Genomic DNA, 27,965 nt, shown 5'->3' on the forward strand with positions numbered 1-27,965 from the left:
TGAGACAATAAATTCTTTTATTTGCAACTTAGCAACGCAGATACCCAGGGGCAGGCTGCTCCTCTCAAACCTAACATCTGGAGAGGAGCAGTGACACAGTGCTCCACTGTTCAGGGGCAGCAGGCACAGCAGATTCTGAAAAAAAGATAGGATTCTCTAAAAAAGGCTTCTGCAAACTTGACTAAGGAGAGAACTGGAGAGAGAAGATGCCAGGGACTCAGCTTCCGACCAAGGTCAAAGTCACACTGCGCCCCAAAGCTGAGACAACTGAAGGAACACTACAGAGCTAAGACTTCATCCGCCTTGAACTCCTCTTCAGTATCAAGGAGACTCCTCAGAGAGCGGCTGTCATCCACTTACGGAATAGGGCTGACACTGCACGTTTAAGGCAGTGTCATGTTATCTACTAGTTCCGTCTCCACTACATAAGGCCCCTTTTCCACAGATCTTGGAGAGACTAGCTAACTCCACACCACGTCCTGTCCTCCCTGCAAGGACACACTGTGTTCACAGCTGCCGGCACTGCTTGGTATGTTTTCCTTGGGAGTTCCAGGGCCAGGGCCACCATGAAAGCTAGTCATCCACTGTGATGTTTCGGAAAAGGTAGGCCATGGATTCTCCATTGTGGATTCTCCGAATTGCTTCAGAAAGAATCAAACTGATATCCACAGTCTTTATCTTGGGACACTGCAGCTTCTGGACCTCATGAGGGACAGTGTTTGTCACCACCACCTAGTCATACAGCAGCAGAAAATAAAGTTACCAAATGTGTGTGCTCTAAAATGGTTAGAAAAGTATCTAGCATTCAGTACCCACAGGCCAAGTTCTAAGCTACAAAACTTCATTCTACTGAGCATGTTTTTAACTTTTTTTTAGTTGTAGATGGACACGATACCATTATTTTATTTATCCATTTTATGTGGTGCTGAGGATCAAACCCAGTGCCTCACATGTGCGAGGCAAACACTCTGCCGCTGAGCCAATCCCAGCCCCCTCAGTACAGTTTTTACAAACTAAAGTTGACCAAGTTTCCACAAGGAAAGCTTACATGGATCAGAAAATAAGACTCGGGCCCTGGGAATGTCACAGTCTCTATACAGGGAGCCCCAGCATTGTGCAAAACTTTCCTATTATCAGGGACAAATTCAAGTCTCAAATGCCATTTCAGTGTCAAATCATATTAAAAAAATGAAACAAACATTTATGCAAATAGGCATATATTTTTAATTTTTTTTTGAGAGAGATAGAGAGAGAGAGAGAGAGAGAGAGAGAGAGAGAGAGAATTTTAATATTTATTGTTTAGTTTTTGGCGGACACAACATCTTTGTTTGCATGTGGTGCTGAGGATCGAACCCGGGCCGCACGCATGCCAGGCGAGCGTGCTACCGCTTGAGCCACATCCCCAGCCCTTTTTTTTTCAGAGTAGAAATTAGAAGTTTATTAAAGGACAGCAGAAAAGACTTCTCCCGGAGGAAGAAGGGGACCCAAGAGGTGGAATCCCAGGCATATATTCTTAAATATGTTTCTACCCCAACAAGGCTGCTAGTCAGCAAAAAAGTACTGTTTCATAGGTACTCTAGAGGGATGAAGCAACTTAACACTGACTGGCTCATCTTTTTATTCACAGAAACTACAGCAGCAGATCTTGACTCAAGCTAGTTTCATGGTGCCAGGGAGGGACCCAGGGCCTCGTGCATGTCAGGCTAGAGCTCTACCACCGAGTCCTACTCCAACCCTGTCCTAGTCCTTCAGAAATAGACATACCTCGTCAATGGAGGACTCCTCAATCAGGCGGGGGGCATCTGCAGACAGGATGCCGTGTGTGGCCATGACATAGATCTTGTAAGCGCCCCTCTCTTTCAGGATCTCTGCAGCAGCAACAAAGCTCTCCACATCATCAATAATGTCATCCTGCGAGAACAGTGTTAGTATAAGGAAGTGGCCTCTGCTCCCAACTATGGACACACAGCTCCCTGCTCTTTTCTGCAGTTGGTTCTGGAGGGTTTCCAAGTCTGGGCCTGAGTCAGAGATGGCAAGAGGAACACTTCAGCAGCACCTCGCACGACTGGCAGAAAGTGGTGAAATCTTCCAGTCAAGTACGTGTGACAGGAGAGCTCAAGCTGAGGACTGCCAAGGCTCCTTCTCTGTTTTCAAATTCCTGATTCATCCCACAGAGCCAGTGTCCCACTTTTTTTTCCTTCCAGGAAAAAGTGACACATCAGGAAAATAGAATAAAGTGAGCTACCGTAATGACAGGTGAACCTCTTGCCAGCAAAGAAACTTGGAGCTAAGAGCCAACATGTCAGAATGCAGCGTGCAGGGGAACTGGGGCTCTCTTCTCACCAGTGACAAGGGAACAGCGCATCGCCAGTTCATCACATAGCCTCAAAGTATAAGGAGGATGAGGCGGCTGCCCCGGGGGAACTGGGCCCCCGAGGTGAGGCTGCAGTGCTGAGCAGGAGGAACCATGCTCCTTTACACCTAAGGGTCATGTTCTACTCCCTGTTCTACTACCGCTGCTACTTCTCCTAAAGGAGTTGGGTGAGAAAGGGTGGAGAGACCCACTGAATCCAGCGCTGGGCTGGAAGTACAACCCAGAAGAGGACACCTCCTGGCTGAGTGCCAGCAGTGTCACCCATGCACCAAGGACGGCCACACGTCACCGTACCACTATAATAGCGATGCGTCCTCCAACATCCCCAACTACGGTGATTGGCGGCTTCTCTTTGGCCATCATCACTAGCAAAACAAAACAGATCACAAGACTTGTTAGTTATGTGTTGCTAGATAACTAAGCAATCCCAACCTCATCCCTGGGAGTGGGGCAAAAACCAGAGCACAGATGACGATGACAACCACCCATGCAGACTCCCCCCATCACAAGCCTGGAGTCTCAGAAACAGTTGAGAACAGCGATGACCCACAGAAGTAGAAGGCAAGCCTGCAATGTAGCTTAAAAATTCCTAGTAGCCTCATCAAAAGTAAAAACAGGTGAAACTAATAATTTTATTTTACTCAGTATATCCAAAATGTTATCATTTCAACACATAATCAATATAAAACCCAGTTCTCAGTTGAGACTAGCCTGGTCTCAAGAGCTCACAGCCTGTGACTGTGGCCACATAGGGCATAGCACAGTGGAGAGTTGGAGAGCAGAGGAGTGAGATGTCACGCGCAGAGAAGCAGCATCACTGAGAAGAATCCAGTGCTCACAGTAAGTGCCACCCAGTGGGACACCCAGGGAAAAGCCTCCAGGTGGAAAGGCGGCTTAACCGCCTTTGATTTCTGTGTCACCTTGTTTTGATCATTTAGCCTTATCAAGTGACTGGCACCACTCACACAATGACTTTCCTGAAAATCAGGAACCTCAAGACAGTCATTACAAGCCCCCCATCTTATCCGACTACAGAACCTGCATCTGGAAGAGGCCATGAGTGTACAAAAGGCAACCGCAGGACAGAGAAACAAAAATGGAATCACCTTCAAGAGGAAGTGAGGGAACTGAAGGGGGGTGCGGAAAGTCACAGAAGAACAACTGAGTATTCTGCTCTTTAGGGAAGCTTTCTATTGTTCTGAAATATTTATTAAAGTAGTAGTGGAGGAGAGGAAAGAACCCAATTCAGGGTGATTACACAGTTTAGTGATTAACAATCAATTCCAGCTGATCCTTACCCACAGGCACAGCTTACGGCAAAAGGCTGAGCTGAAACTGAGCACTGTTTTACTAACAAATTTTAATAGTTATTTCAGAATAAAACTGAGCTATGCCAAATCACTGAGGCCAGAAACTGTTAGCCAGGATACAACATCTTCAAAGGCTTCCAACGTTTTTACAATAAGAGTAGGAAACTGCATTCCGCTTTTAAAATCAGCATTTTCCAAATAAAACAATGGCTTCATTTATAGGAGTCCTTAGTTACAAAAGGATGGAGCCCTTCCTCCAAGGCACAGCTCATCCACACCACTTCCCTCCTGCCTGGAGGAGCAAGACTGGGGTTTAACAGTGGTCCCTTCACCTTCTAAATACAGCCCTCATCGCTGGAAGGCTTATTTATTTATTTTAAAGAGGGAGAGAGAAATTTTTTCAATATTTATTTTTTAGTTTTCGGTGGACACAACATCTTTATTTTTATGTGGTGCTGAGGATTGAACCCAGCGCCCCGTGCATGCCCCACGCATGCCAGGCGAGCGCGCTACTGCTTGAGCCACATCCCCAGCCCAAGACTTATTTTTTTAAAGAATGATTTTCCTCTCTTCTCCCCTTTTCCTCCTCCCTAAAAAGATCAGGGAGACAGTGTTATCTTTTCTTCCCCTAGTTAATTGCCCTTTAGCACACCCACTACAGGAAGGAGATGCCTGCTGAGGATCTAGGAAGTGAATATCTCCCAAATCAACAAGTGAATCCCAACAAGCAAACAGAGTGCCCTGGGACCCCTTACTAGAGCACACCTGGAATTGGAATGTAACCCTTGAAGAGTTCCTTTAAAAACCTCTGTCCCTCAGTATGGGGGAGAGTCACAGCCTTTGGGATAGGAGGCCCCTGTGTTTCTCCTTTGCTAACAAAGCAATAAGCCTTCTTTTTCCTTTTTCTCAAAACCACGTCCTCATTATTAAATTGGCATTGGAGACAGGGACTGAGCTTTAGGCTACAAATTCTGGCACCCCAGATGGGACCAGAGAGCAACCTCTACTCCAACTTTCTTGGACCAGCCTAGCACTCCAAGCAACTGCACTTCCATGCTGAGGATATAAGGCAACTTTTTGAGAGCTGATTAGAAGAGACCAGCAGGTGTGCCTCCAGTCAAACCCGGGAAGCTATTCCTGTAAATAAAGGGAGGGACTGAGGGACTCCCAGCAGCTGCTCCCCTTGGGGAACTCTGGCCTTCCTTCCCTGCACTGTCAGGGTTGCTCCATTTTGGTCTACTTTGAGAAAAAGGAAATTGAACGCAGTGAAGTGGTGACACCTTGGCCATTTGGTAAGTTCCTCCAGTATACACACTGAGACCCTTAATTCTACACTTCTGGTTCCCTTTTGTGGGAGCATCTGGTCCCTTCATGGGGACATCCGTGATACCATTGGTGTGGGAGTCATGTTAAGCGAGAGTTGGGAACTTGGTGGGGGAGATTTTGCCCCTATCTGGTCTGTTTTAAAGGTTTCCCATCTGTCGGCCATGGTTCGGGGATCCTCTATTTGTCCAACATTATGTTTTTTGGTTGTATTTGTTTCTGGCCCTTTAAGACATAGGCAATAGTGTGTTGATCCTATAGATTGTTTCTTGGGAACGATCTTGGCTGAATGAGCCACCTATAGATGCACACGTGTCTAGGAAAAAGATGATGTTTTACTGTAATAATCTGGTCTTTGAATGGTTTTCTGAATTATTGTACAATCTTGCAGTTGGGAGTTGCTTTACATAATAAGAAGCCTTAGCAGGCAAAAACTAAGTTGGATGCAAAAAGATGCTGCCTCTAACATGTGAGCATAGCAGGACACCAAAGGAGGATTGAGGGCCAGTGCTGACAATCTGGGCACCTCTTCTCAGCCTGGCCCCGGGCAACTGCAAAATATCCTGCTGTGGGTCAGGGACACCAGTCCTGGGATAAAAGAAAAACAAAAAAACTCAGGAAAAACTTTCCCTAGAAAATACAACAACAAGCTGGGGCTATAGCTCAGTGGTAGAGTGTCCACCTCACATGTGTGAGGCACTGGGTTCAATCCCCAGCACCACATAAAAATAAATAAAGATATTGTGTCCATCTATAACTAAAAAAAAATAAATAACAACCACCACCACAACCCAGGAATAGCAAGCAATAAAAGGTAACTTCATCTCATTTTTTTATTATCCAAACGCCTAATTTTCTTCTTCTTTTTTTGTACTTGGGACTGAATCCAGGGATTCTTAACCACTGAGCCACATCCCTAGTCCTTTTTATTCTGAGACAGGGTCTCGCTAAGTTGCTAAGGCTCGCCTTGAACTTTTGATCTTCCTGCCAGGCATGCACCACTGTGCCTGGCTCAAACTCCTAGTTTCCACCACTGTGGCAAAGCACCAGCCATCTCTAGCAGAGGCACTGACATATAACTTACAATCTTTCCAAACTTGTTCCCTGTCCATCCTCAGGGAGGCAGAAAGTCTATTTTGTAAAATGGAAGAGCTTCAAGGTCCCACTCCTTCATTCACAACTTAACTTTTAATAAATCACTTTGCTGAAACAGGGCTTCTTGACCTTGGCACTGTAGACATTCTGGGCTAAAGACTTGGGGTAGGGGGACGCAGCAGTGCCCTACCTCCCCTGCTGTGACAGACAGAATCTGCTTCTAATATTGCAAAACATCCTCTGGGGACAAAATTGACCCTGGTTGAGAGTTACTGCTCTAATGAACAAGTTTGAGAAACATAATTAAAACATCTCCCTAAGAGCTGCAGACCCCAAGTGCAAGTGTTTGCTTTCCTCTGGCTTTGGCATAACATTCCAGTATCTTAATAAGTGAACCACTGAGGCATAAAGTACATTGAATTTGGAAGGCACAATTACACGTACAAGAAATAATGTTTTAAGCAGGGTGCAATGGCACATGCCTATAATATCAGCTACTTGGGAGGCTGAGGCAGGCAGATTACAAGTTTGAGGTCGGCTTCATCAACTTAGCAAAAACTTGTCTCAAAATAAGATTTAGAAAGGGCTGGAGACATAGTTTGGTGGTGGAGAGTTTGCCTAGCATGTGCAAGGCCCTGGATTCAATCCCTAGCACAAATACATAAATCGGTTTTTCAGAATTCTCTTGGCAAGGACTATGTGAGTGGGGAATCACAGGAGATAGCCCTGCAGCAACTGTGCGAGTTACAGGGAAAGCATGCCAGCGCCCCCTGAAGGGAGGCACTCTTCTAAAATGTTTCCACAGTTCATGAAGAGGACCAGGAAGGGAACATGCCGGCAACAGCAAACCTAACAAAGCAACATTCTTAGAACAGGGGTCCAACGGATGCTCACCATGTAACACACCCTGGCAATACAGTGACATCCATCCAAACATCTCAAACCCAGCTGTTTTGCTTCTTGGTGCTACCCTGACTGATTCTCAATCACTCATGATGGACCTAAGACCAGGGGAGTCACGGGCCGCGGTGCCTGGCAACTGAACTTGTATACACAGAACCCAAGGCCGCTTCTAAACACCTTCTCCACCAAAGCAACTGGAGATCCCTGGAGAAGTGGCTGATTCCAGGGCTAAGAAGGTACAAGAACATGGAGTGGGCTGGCACGGTGGTGCACACAGATAATCCCAGTGGCTCGGGAGGCTGAGGCAAAAGATCATGAATTCAAAGCCAACCTCAGCAAAAAACCAGGTGTTTGGGCTGGGGTTGTGGCTCAGAGGTAGAGTGCTCACCTACCATGCAGGAGGCACCGGGTTTGATCCTCAGCACCACATAAATATAAAATAAATATATTGTGTCCACCTATAACTACAAAATAAATATTAAAAAAAAAAAACAAAAACGAAGGCTGGGGATGTGGTTCAAGTGGTAGCGCGCTCGCCTGGCATGCGTGCGGCCTGGGTTCGATCCTCAGCACCACATACAAAACAAAGATGTTGTATCCGCCAATAACTAAAAAATAAATATTAAAATTCTCTCTCTCTCTCTCTTTAAAAAAACAAACAAACAAACAAAAAGAGGTTTTAAGCAACTCAGTCTCTAAATAAAATACAAAATAGGGCTGGGAATGTGGCTCAGTGGTAGAATGGCCCTTAGTTCAATCCCTGATACCAAAAAAAAAGAACATGGAGCATCCAGTTATACCAGGAAATAAAGTATCGAAAAACAATGAATTGTTAAAAGGAGGAGCTTGAAGAGTTCGCCTTGGTCAAGTCCAAGATACTCTGAGCATGGAGAGAAATTACAGTATAACCCACTGAATTAAAGAGGATTCTATGAGCCCACACATTCCAAATAAATGAATGAACAGGGAAGAAAGGAAAGCCCACACTAGGATGCCAGCAGATAAACGTGGAAGGAACAATGAACTTGGAACAGGACCACTGGTCCTGTGGGCCCAGCTACACAGAAGACTGCAGAGAGAGGATCTCCTGAGCCAGAAGATGGAGACCAGCCTGGGCAACAGACACTATCTCAAAAAATAAATACTTAAAAATTTGAAAAGACCACTTGTCAATAATCACAGTATAATGGATTCAGGTGAGAATCTTCACTGGATTCTAAGTTTGAGGATAAACGGGAAACAGGATGTTTACAAGATCTTAACCTATGACACCACTAACTACAAAGAGAAGAAAGAGCAGCCATCCAGGGGAAAACCTGGCTTAATCAAATGACCAAAATCAACTCTCCAGCAATGGATCATCACGTGCTTCCTGACATTCCTGCCAAAACCACACAACTTGAATCTCGGCATGAGCACACAAATGGCCCAATTAAGGGGCAGCCTACAAAATAACTGGCCTGTGCTGTTCAAAAGCATCAAGATCACAAGGGACAAAGAACGGAGGAGCCATTCCAGATTGAGGCTAAGGAGAAATGACAACTGAATGCCATGTGCAACCCTGGATTAGGTCCTGGCCCCCCAAAAGTTCTTTTTTTCCCTGTTTTTGTTTAAAAGGACATTGTTGAAACCTGAATAAAGCCTGTGGATTAGACAATAGTACTGTAACAGCGTTCATTTCCTGAGTTGAGAATTATACTGTGGTTATGAAACGGAGCCTTTAGTATTTAGGAAATATATACTGAAGTCTTTAGCAATAAAGGAACATTACGTCCGCAACTCATTCTTAAATGGCACAAAAATATGTGTAGAAATGTGAAGTGTGGGACTCTGAGAGCACGGTGAACATCTGAATTCTTTACCTTTCTTCCATGTCTGAAATAAAAAGCTAAAAACAAGAGGCTCGGGTTGTGGCTCAGCGGTGGAGCACTCGCCTCAAATGTGTGAGGCCCTGGATTCGATCCTTGGCACCACATAAAAATAAATAAAATAAAGGTATTGTATCCAACTACAACTAAAAACAAATAGCTAAAAACAAGCAAATGTGGCCCATGGAGCCAGCTGCCTCATCCCACAGCTGGTCCTGGCCATGTGACTGCTTCCTGGTCTGCAGAAGGATGAAGACAAGTCCCTGCAGGGATAGCTGTGGAGCTTAGCACATCTCTTGGTCTGCAGCAGGGGTCCAACAGATGCTCACAGTAACTGGAGCCTTGTTTTTCAAAGACGTAAAAAAACTACATGCCTTTCAACGTATTATGAGACCACCAGAATTATGAGATATCCATACTATGGAACACTATGGAACTGCAAGAGACTGAGATGCCTTCCACTGTACATGCTGACAGGGAAAGAGAAACTGAGAAAAGGAAGAGGCAAAATGAGGTGTACAACACACTATTATTTGTGTAGAAATGAGAGAAAAAGAAATATGTATTTGCTAATAAATGCAAAAAGTCTCTGCCCTGACACAGAAAACCAAGGTACTAGATATCCAAGGAGCTAGGAGAAGAGAACTTGTGGGTGGGGAATACTTCACACTGTGAAGAATTTTATACTTTTTGAATTTTGTAACACGTGAATGTATTATCTATTCAAAAATTTTAATTATGAAATCCTCAAAAAATAACATACTGATATCAAATATTAAAGTTAAACAAAGTATATTACTCTTATGTAAAAACCTTCCAAGTTTAAAACGAAGCAATGTCAAAGTTAGCAGGAGTAAAGGTTAGAATGCTCCACTGAGATAGGAGCCTGCCTCTAACAAACCACCTGAGGCCCCGCCCCATAGCGCCTCCATCCCACCAACCACTGCGTACTTCTGAGGCGTGGCAAATAGATCTAGAAAGAAACTACCTGCTTCCTCTGAAAACTCTAAATGTATCCACACACACACACACACACACACACACACACACACATAACATATGCATGCACTCAGTGCCAAAGTCCCTGGAAGTAAACAGCTTCTACACTGTTAGATGAGTAAGAGAAATTACTTGGCATCAGGTCAGAGAACTACATTCTAACATAAGTGCTCAGAGTTACCTGGTGGCTAATACCCGGTATCTGACTAATGGCTATTATCACCCATTTTACTGAATATAAAGTTTCAGATGTGACACCATTACACACAACTCTGTTTTCTAAAGCTAAAATTATTTAACGCTGAATGCTACTCAGATCAGCTTAATTGTCCTTACACAGTCTGCAAATGTGTATAACACATGCAACCTCCTACAAAAGGGGAAATCGTGGCACTGCTATTCAATAATATAAAATATGTAATAAATATATGATAACAGTTATTATTTTGTGGTACCGTGCCTGAATCCAGGGGTGCTCTACCCCTGAGCTGCATCCCCAGGCCTTTTTATTTTTTTTGTGGGGGTACTGGGGATTGAACCCAAGAGTGCTGAGCTATATAGCTCCAGTCCTTTTTTTTTTGTGGTGCTGGGGACTGAACCCAGGGCCTTGTGCATGAAAGGCAAGCACTCTACCAATTGAGCTATATCCCCAACGACCCCCCCCCTCCCCTTTTAAATATTCTATTTTGAGACATGGTCTTGCTAAATTGCCTAGGCTGGCCTTGAACTTATGATCCTCCTGCTTCAGCCTCCTGGGTCACTGGGATTACAGGTAAGCACCACCACACCTGGCCCATTCAATTATTTTAAAATAGCAAGAGACCATGCACAGCAGACACAGGGGTTAACACCTAACCATTCATATTAGCCATTAGAAATTTCTCCAATTTATAAATAAAAGTATAGAGCTAATCTTACACGGCAACTCCAGGCCCGGATGTACGGTAGCATTTTTGACCATTGGGGGAGAATGACGGCCATCATCCATGTCCAGCTCTGTGCACTGGGCTTCTCCATGGATCACAGCTAAGCCCAGACGCAGTCTCTCAGCATATGACTGGGCCCTAAGAGAAGACAAAGGGAAAAGAGCACCAAGGGGAAGAAGCATCACTCTACCACTCCACTTTCAGGAACAAAGGAATTATACACAGCAGGCCAGGTACAAATGCTTTCAGGGCACAGGAACTGGGTTCTAGGCCAGTAGCTGAGTCTAGATAATATTGGTTCTATCCTTAGTCCATTTTTTTTTTTTAATATACTCTTTTTAAAATACCTTTATTTGTCTTATTTTCATGTGGTGCCTGGGATTGAACACAGTGCCTCACGCACGCTAGGCAAACTTTCTACCACTGAGCTACAAACCCAGCCCCCAATATTTTTTATGATGTATTTTTCTTCTTGGCTTATTTTCTTTGTTTTGTCCAATATTCTAATAGTCATTTTCAGGAGAATGAACTCTCTTTAAAATGGTGTCTTAAAAACCACTGCCTGAAAAACCCCACAGTCCCACTCTTCTCCTTCTGAGAATTTAGAGAACTCCATCTTAGAGAAAAACCCAGGAACTCAGAGGCACCTTCCTTTGTGGCCTGGAGGCCAAGGCCAGGGGAGCTTGAGCCGGGGAGCTTGCTGGCCATGGGAGCTGTGGGTTCCAAAACAGCTAATTCTGATCTCAGAGCACCCAAAAGGACTTCTCACCTTTTTCTTTTTGGAGACAAGGTCTTGCTGTGCTGCCCAGGCTGGCCTTAAACTCCTAGACTCAAGGGGTCCTCCCGTCTCAGTCTCCCAAGTGCTAGGACTACAGGTGCATGTCATCGTGCCCAACTCTCAAGAGTTTGTTTTAAATAAATATAGGATTCATTTACCTTTTTGCAGCATCAGGAGACTTAGCTACAATGACGGCATTTCTGTAATTTGGTATCTAGATTTGGAGGAAAAATAGAAAATACTGAAATGTCATCAAAAAACCCCTAGATGTTGGATAACACTTCTTCCTCTCATCAATGACCCAAACTAGCAACCAAATATGCCAGAATTTCATTTACACATTTAAATTTTTCATTGTTTATCAATTAACTTCATTGCAAAGGTACTGCTAGATCAAGAAGGTAAACAATATTTTAAAAAACCTTCATTCTAGAAAGTGTAAGTGATTGCTAAAGGTACTTAATAGGAAATTCGCTATAATGTCTTTCAAAAATATGGTCCTGCACCACTAAATGCTGAATCTGAGGCTATCCGGCTGCCACGGGCAGTAAGTCTGAGAAGGGAGCATCACATGTGCCTTTCAATCATGAAATCTGGTGCCAGAGAAAAACTAAATAGGATCTCTTTGAGGACAAAGGGGTGTTTGCTGGTGGCTCCTCACTTCTTCCTGGATATACTGAAGCAGGAAAGGTGAGGCTCTAAGGTTGTCCACGGGAAAGCTGAAAAAGCCTTGTATTTCCTTTTGGTGAAGATCCATAGTGATAATGTGAGTTAAACCTGAAATTTTAAAACAAAAAATTACAAAGTTCTCCCCTACAAGTTAATGGCCTCAGTGGGCAGATCAACTCCTGTTTCCCACCAGGAGGCTGAAGGCAGGAGACACTGTGAGCCAGTGCTGCAGTTACAGACTTGCTGTAAGACCTAAGGAGCTGAGGAGCTGTCCAACCTAATGCCAAAGAGCCTGCGCCCCACCATAGGACACAGCTAGGCTGACAAGTGTGCTCCTTCCACTCTGACCACTAGCTTGGTCCTGACCAGTGAGGGGAAACCGGGTGGAAGCAAAAATACGAACATGAATTAATAAATATCCAGGTAATAACAGATGCAAGAAACAGACAGGCCTTTATTAAAGGACTGTGGCCTCAGCAGAAAGGAACAAGAAAGCAATGCAAAGGAATGCACACAGGAAGAAAAGACATTCATACATCACAAGGATAAAATGCTAAAGGATGAGATAATTTCTATATGTGATAAAATAACGGCTTAAGAAGTATTTTATAGAAAAACAATGAAAACATACTCAGAATAATCAGCAGTGCTGAACAGAAAAGGATACATGTAAAGACACGAGAATGGTCAAAGGTCAATGCAAAACCTCCAGAGTGAAGAACATATACACACACACACACACACACACACACACACACACACACATATATATATTTGAATAGTACTGGAAATGGAACCCTCATACAAGGGCCTCATACAAGCTAGGTAATCCTCCAACCATGCCCCCACTTTTTTTTCCCCCTCTGAGTTGGGTTTTACTAAGTTGCCCAGACTGGCCTTGAAGTTGAAATCCTCCTGCCTCAGCCTCCCAAGGAGCTGGGATTACAGGTATGTGCCACCATAACCAGCAAGGAACCAGTATTTTAAATAAATGTCAGACAAATAAAAATTCAATAAGTTTAATATTTTATTACATTTGATTATAGGTCAGAAAGTATGCCACTACTACATAAGAAAAATAAAAGCAATAGAAATGGGGTGCTGTACACAAAGGCAACTGGAGATGAGAGGAGGGAAAGAGTATATAAACTAAAGAAGTAATAAAAGAAAAATAGTGTCTTAATTCTGTGAACATAAAAGGAACATGGCTAACTAAGGCAAATACACACATCTAGACCCAAAGTTCAAAAGACTGTACAAGAATGCCAAGCCAGCCAGTTTTCACTTGAAAATAGAAGTGACAGAACCATAAAGCCCAGCCCAAGGTCAGAGAAAGCAGGAGCGAGCAGATCCCAAACGCAACAGAGAGGAAGGTGGGAGCTGCCTTGCCTCACAGATCCCCAGCCCACCCAAGCAACAGGAGCAACAGAGTAACCAGCAAACACCGCATAAAGAAGCAGGCCCAGACTAGATGCCCGAGGCAGGCTGCAGCCCAACAGCAGAGCCCGAGACCCTCCACCAGTGTCCCTGTGTGCTCACCTGCTTTGGCCAGCATGGATGCCAGCAGCTTGCACACGATGGACCCCCTCTTCCGCATCTTGCTCTGTTTGCTGTAGGGGAAGTAGGGGATGACGCCGATGATGTTCCTGGCACAGGCCGTCTTCAAGGCATAAGCCATGATCAGCAACTCCATCACAGCTGTGTTCACATCTCTGGAACGGTTAAAATGCGTATTAAACCCTAGGAAGGATCTCAACTTCAGTGACATAACTTGGGCTGCTAAGATGTTGCCAAAGGGATCTTGTCACCACCCGGCTTGTGACGGCACCCACAAATGCAGGAAAAAGCAAGGCAACTGTTCTTTGTACAAGGTGGAATCAGCCCTGGGTCCTCTTGTGGTTACTTGAACCCACAGCACAGTTAACCCACTCTCCTTTACCTGGATCTTCCATGTGGTGACAGCCCTTGCAGTGGTACTGGAGGTAGCTGCTGGTGGCCAAGGATACCTGAAACTTGCTGGCACTCTCCCAGAGATTCAGACCAATGAATGTCAAGAGAAACCTGTCCTGCTATTTAGCTGTGGTTAACAGAAAGGATTTTGATCTCTTTTTGTTTGATTTGGTACCAGGGCTTGAACCCAGGGTGTTTAACCACTGAGCTACATCCCTGGCACTTTTTATTTTGAGACAGGGTATCCTCTAAATTGCTGAAGTGGGCCTCAAGCTTTCGATCCTCCAGCCTCAGCCTCCAGATTTGCTGGGATGATATGTATATGCCACCATGCTCAGCTTGATCTCTTTTCTTTCAGGGCTTGAGGGAACAGGGAAGTCTTGGTGCCTCTCAAAAACCTCCTGTCAGCCAGTCCCTTCTTTCCCTGAGATATACAGATTCCTGCAAAGACTACAGGAGGAAATATAGCCCCGAAAGACACTGGAAGGGAAGTCCCACCAGTGATGAATGTGGGCTGCTGCCTTTTGCCAAGGCTGATCAAGCCATGGTGGGCTTGGCCTTTCTGAGCACGAGAACCCCGTGGTCTGCCGGGATGACGTCCCACATCCACCTGTGCATCAGAATCCCTCCAGGGACTCTCCACGCTTCCTCAGAACCCCTGTCTGGGGTGAGGACTATTGCCCTCTTCCAGTAGCCAATTCCCAGGCCGGTAGGAGAGGGTTCTTGAGGTACCAGGCCAATGATGGCTGAGTAGGTGGCTGGATGAAATACTGGTGACCCCACATCTCCTCCATAGGCTGCTGTGACCCTAGAAACAATCAGAGCACTTCCTGACCCTCTACTGTGTGACACTGTGTGGTCCCCAAAAAATCTCCCCTGGTGTAGCCTCTTGGACTAATCCAGAGCAAAGATAGAGCTGAAGTTAGTTTAGAAAATTCTGGAAGAATGGTAGGCTTTTAGTTGGCTTTGGTATGGCATTAATAATACACAACTGTATGACAGATGAGTCTGCAGAACCATCCCAAGGAGGCCCAGGGAGTGAGACATTACTGTATGAGACAGCTTCTGAGGAGTCTTCATTTCAGGGTGACTTTACTTCCCTTAATGGCCAATTCCCCACACACAGGTTTCATTTTCCAGTTTTCCCTCTTCCTAATGACCTATGCCAAGGAATTCAACATCCTTCTGCCCAAGGCTAAGAGTTTCCAGGCCTCCACCCCCACCCCTTGCTGGGCAGGAAGGTGACAAAGGAGCCTTTGTCACACTGGTCTGACCCATTCGCTGAGAGATACTGGACAAATTGGACACAGGCGATGGTAAGTGTTAGCTGGATGAAGAGAAACTGGCTGGCAGACTGCGCTGTTTATCTGTACCTAAGAATGTCCAAGTATATCCTGGCTAGTTCGGGTAGTCTTTGCATCTAAGTAGGATAATCTTGACTGCTTTGTCAAGGGGCTTCCTCTCCTTGGGCAGTCACACCCTGTTCTGAACTCAGCCCCACTGCTCTAACATTTGAGGGCTGGGGTGCAGCTCAGTCGGCAGAGCCCTTGCCCAGCACACATGGGGCTCTGCATTTGAACCCCAGCACCCCAAAAAAACAAACAAAACAAGGCGAGGTGAGCAGTGGACACAGCAACACTGACCATACTGCTCAGCACTGCAGCAGAGACACTACCGAGTTGCAGTGACAGCAGCCTGGAGAGGCGTGGGGCTTACCCCACCCCCAACTACTAATCATCTCAGCAAATACGTTGCAAATGGTTTTTTGTTTTTTTTAGTTGTAGTTGGACACAATACCTTTATTTCACTTGTTTATTTTTTAATTTGGTGCTGAGGATCAAACCCTGGGTCTCAAATGTGCGAGGCGAGCGCTCCACTGCTGAGCCACAATCCCAGCCCCTGCAAATGGTATTTTAATGAGCTGTCTTACTTTGCATCAACAGGCAGAAACCTGTACATAAACATGAAACTTGTCTCTCAAAAAATGCCTTTAAGTTTTACATTTATTTTACTTAGTTCCATGGTTCAGTGGATTTGAAATTTTGGTGATTAGCAGCACACAGTTCAATCACCAGCATACTCACTTCATTCAGAATGGCCTTCTGCCCTTTCCAAAAATTTAACAAGGAACAACCGAAAGCTTGCTATTATTGGACTAGTCATAAGAAACACACTGCATGTCCTGAAAGCGGTTTCAGGAGTTCAAAAGCTATTCTGAGCAACACTAGCACTAAGAAAAGGGTTCACACAGTGCTCTTAGGATGAGCATTTTGCAGGAACTAAACTAATCTGAATGTCTAAGCTTTTGTTTAGAATCAGTTTTTTTTTTTTTTTATACTGGGGATTAAATTCAGGGGCACTTAACCACTGAGTCACATCCCCAGCCTTTTTTTATTTTGGCACAGGGTCTCACTAAGTGGCCCAGGCTAGCCTTGAACTTTCTTTTTCTTTTCTTTCTTTCTTCTTTTTTTTTTTTTAAATACTTTTTAGTGTCAATGGACCTTTATTTCATTTATTTATATGCGGTGCTGAGATTTGAACCCAGTGACCTACACGAGCTAGGCAAGCGCTCTACCACTTAGCCACCACCCTAGCCCCTGGCCTTGAACTTTGGTCCCCCTACCTCAGCCTCCTCAATTGCTGGCACTGCAGGCGTGGCTACTGTGCATGGCTCTCTGTACTTTAACTTTGTTCCATTCTCAGGCAATAAAAATACTGGTTTATTGTGGCAAACCTAGTAACCTTCACCCTCTTGGACCTTTCTCCAAGTTTTTCCTCATTTCTTCCATCCTGCCACCCTAGGACACTGCCAGGTAAGCCAGAGTTTGCTCTGATGCCACACTGAGCCACTGGGAAGAGAACTGTGGCTTCTGGAACCTCAGAGAGTTTGTGCGCTACTGCACCTGGGGGACTTAGGCCATCCTCAGGGAGACTCTGGCCTCAGAGGCATACAGCCACACTCCTACTCCTTTCTCAAGGGGAAGGGTCTTCCATGTGTTGAGTCGTGTGTAAAATCCTCACAGCTGTTCTACAAAGTTCATCTGTGAACACTTTGGTCCAAGTTTCTAACACTTTAGATACAAGCAGAAAAAAACTGCAGAAATGTTTCCCCATTATTCATTAACCAATTTGCTTTTCCATGCTTCTCTGCTCCTTCCCCGGAAGAAACCTGCTCATCAATGATCCTTCACTTGCAAAGTATGGCCTACACACTGCCCCAGGATCCTCTGGACTGCAGGCGTTAAATATTTATACTGAGCACTCGTGACCACCATGATACTGAGACCAAGGATTATATAAAATGCAACCTTTTACCACAGAGGACGCCACAATGTAATGCTCCTACACTAACTGCAGCATTCTGGCTGACTAGCTTAGGACAACTTGGACACCAGGAAGGGATCACAGAGGATGCTGCTGTTAATGGTGAATGCTTTCTTGCCAGGATAGTAAACTGTGAATCTGCACTTACAACGACATGGTAAGGACAGTCTGAGTTACAGTCAGGAATATCAAAGTACCAACTGGGGAAGGAAGGATCTTGCTGAGATCCAAGAACAGTACAAAAGGATCACAATTATCATGTGAAAATGCAGAAAAGACAGAGATGCAAAAAATTATGCAAAGTATTCATTAATTCACTCCACAAGAATTTAGGGACTCTATATGCTAGTGACATAGGTCAAACCCATTCATTTCAAGGCAGAGAATGACAGGTGTACAAGGTTGTAATGACACCTGCACACCCGCTGTCGTGTTCTGCTGGACTCAAGAGTGGGTCAGCAAAGTCTGTTGTCTAGTGGGACCAGCAGTTTGTAATGGAGTTAGAACAACCGATCTTCTCAGATGACACCCAAAAGGAAGGTCCTATTCTGCCTGCCACCTGTGTGCTGCCCATCCCTTACCAGCCACTTCCATTTCCAGATTTACATGGTCCACAAAAACCTGTACCTCTCAGCACGTCCACAGCTAGCTATCCACAGCGAGGCATCTGGGAAAGACACACAGTAAGAGGCTTCCTCAAACAGGGATTCTGTGGGATCAAAACTGAGCAGTCAGGCTGTATGAAGCACTGGGTTCGATTCTCAGCACCATATAAAAAAAAATGAATAAAAGTAAAGGTCCATCAACACTGAAATAAACAAAAACACTGAGCGGTCACAAGAGAAAGAATACAAGGCAGAAAGTGACTCTGAGACTGGAAGCATGCAACAGGACTGCCCAGTGTTTCCAAATTCAAGGCACTGTGTCTGGTGCTAGGAAGGAGGACAAGCAAAAGCAATGTGTCTATCATCCATTTCCCTGGGTTTCTAGGCAGGCCCCCTGGTCTTCCTCATTCCCAAGACACATGTCAAAATCAACTAAACAAAAAAGAATCAGTCACCACGAGAGGAACATATCTATCAATACCACAGATACTACAAATATCTATCAGTGCAGCCATATCTCCCCAGACACAAATGCATGAACCTTCCAAACAGCAATGCCACTTCTTGGAATCTTCCTATAGCTGGAAACAGGCGATGTGCTCACACACTGCTGAGTCAGCACAGGCGCAAGCTGGCCATGACTGCTCGAAAGAACACGGCGCATCCACGCAATGCCATGCAACAGGACGACAGGAAGACATGGCTTCACCCCACCTCCCACTACAGATGTCTGACCTCAATCTCATCATCCCAACAGCAAAATGTCAAAATCTTCAATAAAAAGTCTTTAAAAATGTCAAAGTTTTGAAGGCCAAAGGAAGAGTGAGGATGAGCAGATCCAATTAAACACCAGCTGAGGTTCTGAACTAGATCTTTCTGCTTCAAACATCACTGCAACAGTGGGCAGAACTAACATGGCCCGAGGATTAGACAGGAGTCACTTGTTTAATATTCTGATGGCCGTGTTGTGATTACAGAAGGAAAAGTCCTTGTCTATAGGAATTACACACTGAACTTCTGGGCTGGGAAGCCATCAGGTGCCAGCCTACTCTCAGAGGGCCACATCAAGGCTGGGTAGAGCTCAGAGGGAGAGCACTTGCCCAGCATGTGCGAAGCCCTGGGTTCCATCACTAGCACCACATTAAAAACAGAGATGGTAGTACAAGCAAGTTTCCTATAAGTTTGATTGCTTCAAACTAAGAATTTTTAAAAGATGAGATAGCTCTTTTATACTGATATGCCTAGTTCTTTGTTGTTTGGTACTGGAGATAGAACCCAGGGACACTACTACTGATCCATATCCCTAACCCTTTCGCCTGTCCTTTTTTTTGTACTGGAACTGAACCCAGGGTCACATAACCACTGAGACATAGCCCCAGACCTTTTTTAGAGACAGGTCTCACTGAGTTACTTGGGCCCTCACTAAGTTGCTGAGGCTAGCTTTAAACTCTTGATCCTCCTGCTTCAGCCTCCCAAGCTGCTGGGATTACAGGCATGCACCACCATAATCTCCTGTCTGTATTTTTAGTAATTAACATTGTTATTGTTATGATCAGAAAGAAAGCATTAAAAATCAAATATTTGGGTTGGAGCTATGGCTCAGCGGTAGCGCACTTGCCTGATATGCATGAAGCACTGGGTTCGAGTCTTAGCACCACATATAAATAAATAAAATAAATAAAAAGGTCAATCAACAAATATTTTTAAAAATATATCAAATATTTATTACCTGCCAGTAACACTGTGTAGGAGATTTGGTTATATTTGAGTGTATATAACTCCATGACCCTGCTGTTCTTGATCTCCTGCAGACCCAGCCCTCTCAATCCCCTCAATGGTGGCAAAAACAGCTGTCAGGTAGCATTTAAGGATTAAACGTGAAACACACAAAATGCCTGGACACCACAGGCACTCAGTGCCAGTCTTCTTTTTGGGAGGAGGGGGTAGGAAAGACTGATAGGCCCGTGCAGGGTGTACAGGGCTCTACCACTGAGCTCCGTCCTCAGCCCTTTTCGCGTTGAGACAGGGCCTAAGTTACTCCCACAGCCTCAGCCTTCTGAGTATGCGAAGTCCAAGCATGTACTACTACACCCAGCTTCAGTACCATCCTTAATGCTAACAAAGCCTTAGGAATGCAAAGGGGATCAAGAATCCCATTGTACAGGCAATGAAAAGAGAAAGAATCCCAGATGTATGACCACAGGACACAGGCCCCTGGGTCAGCCCTCCTGTGTTATGGGAAGGAGTGATGATGCCGTCTGTAATAGAGATGGCCAGAAGAGGCAAACAGTGCACAATAAAATGGTGTGCAGGGCTGGGAGGTGCCCCAGCCATCGAGAGCTTGCATCGCATCCACGAGGCCCTGGGTTCAATCCCTAGAAGACCAAAGAGTAAAAAAAAAAGAAAGGCCATCTGCGAACCAGGAGCAGTTACAAAGCAGGTTCAACAACAAGCTCTTCTGCAGAGCGGAGCTGGCAAACAATGGCCTGGATTTAGTGCACCCAGAAACAAGAGATCTTGTCCTTGAGGTGTTTAATGCTTGGGAAGAGGTCAAGTACACTGGTACAGTATAGTGCAACAGTGTAGGAATTCTAGGGGACCAGAAATGTGTTCTGGGAAGCATTTAACATGCTGACAAATTTATAGTTTAGGAAAACCTTGACTTGCTCACATGGGAAAAAATGGTTTTTAGAGGAAAAAAATAATTCATCAAATAGTGCTCTTACCTGGGTATTGTCTGTATAATGAAAATGTCTTGGCCACGAACAGATTCTTTTATTTCAACTCTTGTTTCTGAAAAATAGAAATGTTCTCAAGTTTTAACAGCAGCACTTCACAATGCAATGATTAGCAGCTGGCACTTAAAGGGAGCAAAGAAGACTCCAAATCAACACTTCAACTGCTAAAACAAAGTCAATTCCTGAAGGACTCCAGAATGACAAACACACACATCAGGACAGTCAAGCTGGTGGGGCATGGGGACGCTCCTGGGAGGCTGAGGCAGGAGGATGACCAGTTAGAGGTCTGCCTTGAAAACTTAAGACCCCATCTAAAAATAGCATTTATTAAAAGGGCTGGTGGGGAAGCAGAGATCAGTGGCAGAGTTCTTGTCTAGCAAAGTGTGAGAGCCTATGTTCAATCTCTAATGCTGTGCAAAAAAAGAAAGAAAAAAGTAAAGTCAAGCTAGGGAAAAAATAAGCCAAAAGTAGAAGATAAAACTAACCAGCTGGGCATGTTGGCACACACCTGTAATCCCAGCAGCCTGGGAGGCTGAGGCAGGAGGATCACAAGTTCAAAGCCAGCCTCAGCAATGGTGAGGTGCTAAGCAATTCAGTGAGACCTTGTCTGTAAATGAAATATAAAACAGGGCTGGAAATGTGGCTCAGTGGTGGAGTACCTCTGAGTTCAATCCCCAGTACCAAAAAAACCCCAAAAAAACAAAAAACAGATTCAACAGATTCACATGAAGTCTCTGTCAAAAAAAAATAAAAAAGAAAACCAATAAACAAAATAAAATGGAAACACCCCCAAAACTATCACTGAAATAAAGATACTTGTACATAAGATGCTGAGGAGGTTCTAGGGTTTTCCTTACTCACCTTCTCCTCCCCAAGTGCTTCATCTCATGAGACCCCCAAATGTAACACTATGATTTAAGCTGGAGACTGCTAGAGTACCAGGCCTACCCACATTCAGCTTCAGATTTTAAATCTCTGAATTCCCTGGCAGTAGATAAAGTCCTAAAATCACGCAGTACACCATACCTATGCCTATAATCCCTGCAGCTCAGGAGGATCACAAGTTCAAAGTCAGACTCAGCAATTCAGCAAGATCCTGACTCAAAAATAAGAACCGAAAAGGCTAGGGAGGCTGCGGTTGTGGCTCAGTGGGAAAGCACTGGGTGAGGCACTGGATTCAATCCTCAGCACCACATAAAAAATAAAGACATTGTGTCCATCTACAACTAAAAATGTTTTTTAAAGGGGGGTGGCGCTTAAGAATGTAGCTTGGTGATTAAGTACCCCCGGGTTCAATATCTGCTACCAAAAATAAATAAATAAATAGAGTCACCAAGTAAAAAGTTGCTAAGTGTAGAAGCCGGGTGAAAGGTGCCAGGTGGTAAATTAAAACACAAGTGAGGGCTGGGCTGGGGCTCAGCGGCAGAGCACTTGCCTAGCTTGTGTGAGGAACTGGGTTCAATCCTCAGTGCCACATAAAAGTAAACAAATAAAGGCATTCTGGTCATCTACAACCATGAAAAAACAAACAAACAAACAAACAAAAATCCACAAGTGACTTATCCACGTCTGGGAACATGTGCCTTCCACACAACAACCCACTGAACTCCATTCCATGTTCCTTCTGCAGTGCTTGGCCAGCTTAGACCCCATTGTCACTGTCCTGGTAACTCCTCCTCAAGCTACTTAAGTCAGTTATAGTTACATCTTAGAAAAAGAAAGGGAAGCAGAGAGTCATGTACCTAGTCTTTCAATTTTGTAGAAACAATCTCAAATTATTGTATACTAATTTGCCTTTGCAATTAATAGGAGCAGTATAGTCTGAAATACCTGGCCCCACGGGGACGTTTCTGATCCAGCACTGAGAGAACACTGGCCACCACAAAACGCCTTCAAGCGCTGTCAATTTTGTACAGTTCTCTGCACACCGGTGGGAAACAAAAATGGGTCACCAGCCCAGGGTGAGAGTCTAGAAGACTTGAAAAAATTTTAAGATGGATCGAATTTAAAGACAACTTCTTAGTAAGTCATTATACCTAGCACCCAATGGCTTTTGACGTCATCTGATGACAAATGAGACAAACGTAGAAAGTATTTATCAACTACAACCTGATGTACAAGAAAAAACATTCTATGTGTCTCCTTGTTTTATTCTAAAACAACAGATGAATATTTACATCATCATGGAAAAAAAGGAAAGGAGACACTGTGGAAGAGAAGGAGAAGTCAGATCTCAAGGGAAGCACAGAAGGACAGTATGTATACCTCTGACATTGCCGTGTTCTACTCTCTAAAAACACGCCAGCTGATTCAACAGCTCAGGGAAGACAGGATCTTCAGGAAACACCAACTTACCTCCGTTAGTCTCCTGATATACAACAGACTTCCCCAACTCAGCACCAAGACGCCTATAGCACAGATAAAACAAGACAAAAAGGCAATTAAGAATTCTCTTCCTAGGCAAATCCAGTTCATGTGTCTGTTTTAACAGAAAGTAACTAGAGGGCACTAGACCGAAGCCCAAGCTAAAACCCCACCCCTGCTCCCTAAGCAGAGTGCCATTTTGTAACAGTTTTATTGGAGAAAGCCCACAACCCACATTTAACATCAGGGTCACTGTGTTTTGTGGTACTAGGAACTGATTCCAGGAGGCTCTGCCACTGAGCTACATCCCCAGCTCCTTTTACTTTTTTAGATTTTCAGACAGAATCTAAGTTGCTCAGGCTGGCATCAAACTTGCAATCCTCCTGCTGGGTTGTGGCTCAGTGGGAGAGCACTGGGTGAGGCACTGGATTCAATCCTCAGCACATAAAAAATAAATAAAGACATTGTGTCCATCTACAACTAAAAATATTTTTTAAAGTGGGGGTGGGGCTTAAAAATGTGGCTTGGTGATTAAGTACTCCCGGGTTCAATATCTGCTACCAGAAATAAATAAATAAATAGAGCCCAAGTAGCTGGGATTACAGGCATGCACAACTGTGTTAGGTTTGTTTTTCCGATTTTGTTTGCAGTACTGGGAACTGAACCCAGGGTGGACTACCACTGAACTATCTATCTCCCTAGTCTGTTTTATATTTTATGATAGGGTCTCACTAAGTTGCCTAGGCTGGCCTAGGACTTTTTCTGCATCAGCCTCCCAGATGGCTGGGATTACATGCCCAAACCACCATGCCCAGTGATTCATTGTTTTTTGAACAATAGTTGTCTTGGAAAATCATTCCCAAATACATGGTTACCAGCAATGACTTCAAAAACACAGGACACACATAAATGTCTCAATTGTCAAAAGCATTATATATAGATGGAGTCCGGCATGACAATGCACACCTGTAATCCCAAGAACTCAGGAGGCTGAGGCAGGAGGATCACAAACTTGAAGCCAGTCCCAGCAACTAAATCAGTCCCTATCTCAAAATTAAAGAAAAAAGCAGGGGATGTAGCTCAATGGTAGGGCACTTGCCTAGAACAACAAGGCCCTGGTTCAATCCTCAGCACCACACACACAAAAAAAGGTTTGTAGGGCTGGGCTGGGGCTCAGTAGCAGAGTGCTTGCCTAGCATGTGTAAGGCACTGGGTTTGATTCTCAGCACCACATGTAAACAAATAAAGATCCGTTGACAACCAATAAAATATTAAAAAAAAAAAGGCATGTAGATGAAAAGGAACTTTAGTGCCATTAACCAGATATAGTATGAATCTTGCCTGGATATGTTATATGTCACAAGGGTAGAATCTATTTAAAACCACTCCAGCCAGGTTCATGCATACAACAGAACCTCACCAGCCTCTAGGATGAAGCTCTAATATGTGTGAAAGTACAAATGAAACTTGAAAAAAATCCAAGTAAAATAAGCTGGACACAAAAGGATAGATATTGTATGATCCCATTCAATAGGCAGTACCTAGAACAGGGAGATTCACAGACAGACAGCAGAATAGAGGTTACCAGGGGTGGGCTGGGGATATAGCTCAGTTGGTAGAGTGCTTGCCTTGCATATACTAAGATCCTGGGTTCTAATCCCTGGCATCACAAAAAAGAGAGGTTACCAGGGGCTGTGGGAGGGGAGAATGGGAGTAAGTATTTCGTGAGCACGTAAAGAGTCTGTGTTTGGGCTGGGGATGTGGCTCAAGCGGTAGAGCGCTTGCCTGGCATAAGTGCGGCCCGAGTTCAATCCTCAGCACCACATACAAACAAAGATGTTGTGTCTGCCGAAAACTGAAAAAAAAAAAAAATATTAAAAAAAAAAATTCTCTCTCTCTCTTTAAAAAAATAAATAAATAAATAAAGTCTATGTTTGGATGACAAAGTTCTGGAAATGGATGGTAGTGATAGTTGCTCAAACATTGTGAATACTTAGTGTCACTGAACCGTATAATTAAAAACTGTTAAAAAGGTAATTTATGTATAGTTTACCAAAAAAAAAAAAAATACTCCAGCCCCCTCCCCCCCAAATTATAATAGTGGAATACATGTAAAAAGACTTCTAGTAGAAGCTGGATGCAGGGCACCTGGGGAGTAAGTACAACACACCTCTAACATATATTCTGGGAATGTGAGGCACCCAACTCTTCGGCTGTTTAAAGTGTATTAACCAAAAATCTGAAATTCCTTGGCTGGGCACAGTGGCACACACCTGCAATTCCAGCTACTTGGGAGGCTGAGGCAGGAGGACAACAAATTTTCCAGCCTGGCAACTTAGTGAAATCCTGTCTCAAAAAATAAAAAGAGCTGGGGCCATAGTTCATGGTAGAGTACACCAGGCTTCAATCCAGGGCGGGTTGGGTGGGGGTGGGGGAGTGGGGTCAAAGATCCTTGGTTGAATTCAGAGCTGAAAAGAATCAGGAAATAAAATATGATAACCTCAAAGGTCAGTCATCTTCAAACCCTGTTTAGTGGGCAAAACTCTTTCTTCAAATAAAATGTTTTGGAGAGGATGGGGGTGTAACCCAGTGATAGAGAGCTTGTTCAGCATGTGGAAGGCCCTGGGTTTGACCCAGACCAAAAAAAATATAAGTATATACACACACAATGTTATTAGAAACAATATATAGAGCAAATGAGTATTTACAAACATTTGTTATTTACAGTGACTTCAAACCTTTCTAGAACATGGCAGAGAAGAATCTAACATTAAAAACAAACAAAAACCACTGTCTTTAAATGTGCCCTTCTCTCTTAGCTTCTCAGGCAAGGTCATGTGTGGTAAATCTGACCCAATGTAAACAAACACAACCTTCAGGTTTAAAGTTAGTGTTTTAGTTGGCCTCAATAAGACAAATAATAGGGGCTTAGAAACAGAAGATAGTAGAGTGCAAAACAACTGTTTTTTAACACTCTTCCAATCTCAAAACTCCAACTGAAAAACAGCTGAAAAAAGTGTTAAGTTTTGTTTTCCTCTACAATTCCATCTAGAATTTTACAACATTATGAATGCAACTGTCCCCAGCCCTGAGAATTCACCCAGGAAACATAACGTAAACTGTTTAAAATGTGAAAATGACTGGGCCTGGGATTGTGGCTCTGAGATAGAGCGCTCGCCTAGCACATGAGAGGCTCTGGGTTCGGATCCTCAGCACCACTAAAAGTAAATAAAGGTGTTTAAAAATGTGAAAATGACTAAATATTGCAAGACAAACTATTCGTTTTATGTTTATATTCCTAACAAGTTTGTTTGGAAAGGGTTCTTCCTGTAAGGTTCTTCCCATTAGAAGTCTGGGCTTAGAAAACAGGTTATTATCAGAGGGCCACTAGGAGCCCCTGCTCTGCTATGTATCTGATGATCTTCATTATCATCGTCAAGCTCACAAAAGCCCTGTCCAATAGACAGAATCATCCCTTGACAAATGAAGTTCAGGAAAACCAAGTCTTTGGCTCCGGGTCACAGAGTTGGTAAGTGGCAAGAAGCCAGGGAAGGTATTCAGAGCTGTCAGATCCAAAAGCCACTTGAGGCCACAGGCTCAGAAGGGCGAAGGCTTGACTTGAATGCTCCAACCTCAAGCCGCCTTAGAGAGCACGGTTAGGCCTATCTCTGCTCCGCCCAGGCCCGGCCAACACGCTCCCAGAGCTGCCCCTTCCCCCTGCCCTCCGCACACCCTCGGTGTGTGGCCCGACACAACCCCCACCCCGTCCCGCTTGGAGCCCGGGGACAGCGGCGATCAGCTCCAGGGGGCAGCTCCGGCCGCGGAGCGGGCCGCGCCCTGACGCGCCGCGCCCCCGGGCTCAGCAACGCCCCCGGCGCCCGGGATGGGGAGGCGGCCCGCTCTCCAGGGCCGGGCTGCGGGGCTGCCGAGGGGCAGGCAGCCGGCCCGCCGCGCGCTTACTCGGTGATGCGCTTGGCCAGCTCGGTGCAGGCGGCCGTGGAGTTGGCCGAGAAGACGCGGTAGCCGGTGCGGGCGGCGTTCATGGCCGGCGCAGCGGCGGGGCGGGCTCCCGGGGCGCGGAAGGCCGAGCACGCGGACAGTGGGGGCAGCAGCAGCAGCTTCTTGGGCATCGTCCGGCCCGAGGCGCGGTGGCAGCCGCCCACGCGGGGCAGAACCCGAAGCGGTTGTGACGGCCGCGGCGGCGAGTCGGCCTAGGGCTGCGGGACGCGCCGCGGAGCGCGCGGGAGGGGCGAAATCCCGCCCTCGGGCCGTGCTCCGCGGCCGCTCCCGTCGAACCCAGCGCGCCGCCCCTCCCAGCCGGACGCCCGGCCACGCCCCCTGAAGAGCAAGCCCCGGAAGCCCGCGGGGCGCCGGCTAGAGCGCCCCCACCGCCGCCATATCTGGTGAGGGCAGGGCGGCGGCGACGCTTTGGAGCCTGTTCTGCCGACCGACGCATCACTGCTCTCTCCGCCGCTTGCTTTTGCCGCTCTCGGAGGAGCTCTAGCTCCCCTACCCTGCTGAGTAGTGCATTCAGGTTAATAATGTCCCCAGCTCTTTCAACTTTTCTGCCAGAATCAAAAATGTCTGCCCCCATGGAATTAAATGACGTAGCTCCGCGTTGGCGAGGCGCGTGCGCACAACTGAGATTTATTTGAAAAGTAGAGGGCGGAGTAAACGCCAATTTGGGGACTGGAATTCTAAAACGCCGCAAAGCTGGCCTGCTCCTGAGCCTGGCGTTT

General features: G+C 45.2%; 1 protein-coding gene across 2 annotated transcripts; it reads right to left on the reverse strand.

Annotated features, from left to right (window-relative positions):
* Prpsap1 (phosphoribosyl pyrophosphate synthetase associated protein 1) lies at positions 1-27,506 on the reverse strand. 2 transcript variants are annotated; one of them, XM_027955707.2, is made up of 10 exons: positions 27,187-27,506; positions 23,218-23,270; positions 20,851-20,917; positions 13,785-13,957; positions 12,238-12,353; positions 11,735-11,790; positions 10,791-10,936; positions 2,669-2,739; positions 1,765-1,911; positions 1-732 (listed from the first exon to the last, which is right to left on the reverse strand). In XM_027955707.2, the coding sequence occupies exons 1-10, from the start codon at positions 27,354-27,356 to the stop codon at positions 574-576; spliced, it is 1,158 nt and encodes a 385-aa protein (XP_027811508.1). In that variant the 5' UTR covers positions 27,357-27,506; the 3' UTR covers positions 1-573. The 2 variants fall into 2 exon arrangements, with proteins under 2 accessions (XP_027811508.1, XP_071459877.1); XM_071603776.1 differs by lacking the exons at positions 23,218-23,270; positions 27,187-27,506 and adding an exon at positions 21,371-21,395.
* Between the last annotated feature and the right edge of the window lie 459 nt (positions 27,507-27,965).

Source organism: Marmota flaviventris, chromosome 17 (genome assembly GCF_047511675.1).
Source record: "Marmota flaviventris isolate mMarFla1 chromosome 17, mMarFla1.hap1, whole genome shotgun sequence".
In the NCBI taxonomy this organism is placed as follows: domain Eukaryota; kingdom Metazoa; phylum Chordata; class Mammalia; order Rodentia; family Sciuridae; genus Marmota; species Marmota flaviventris.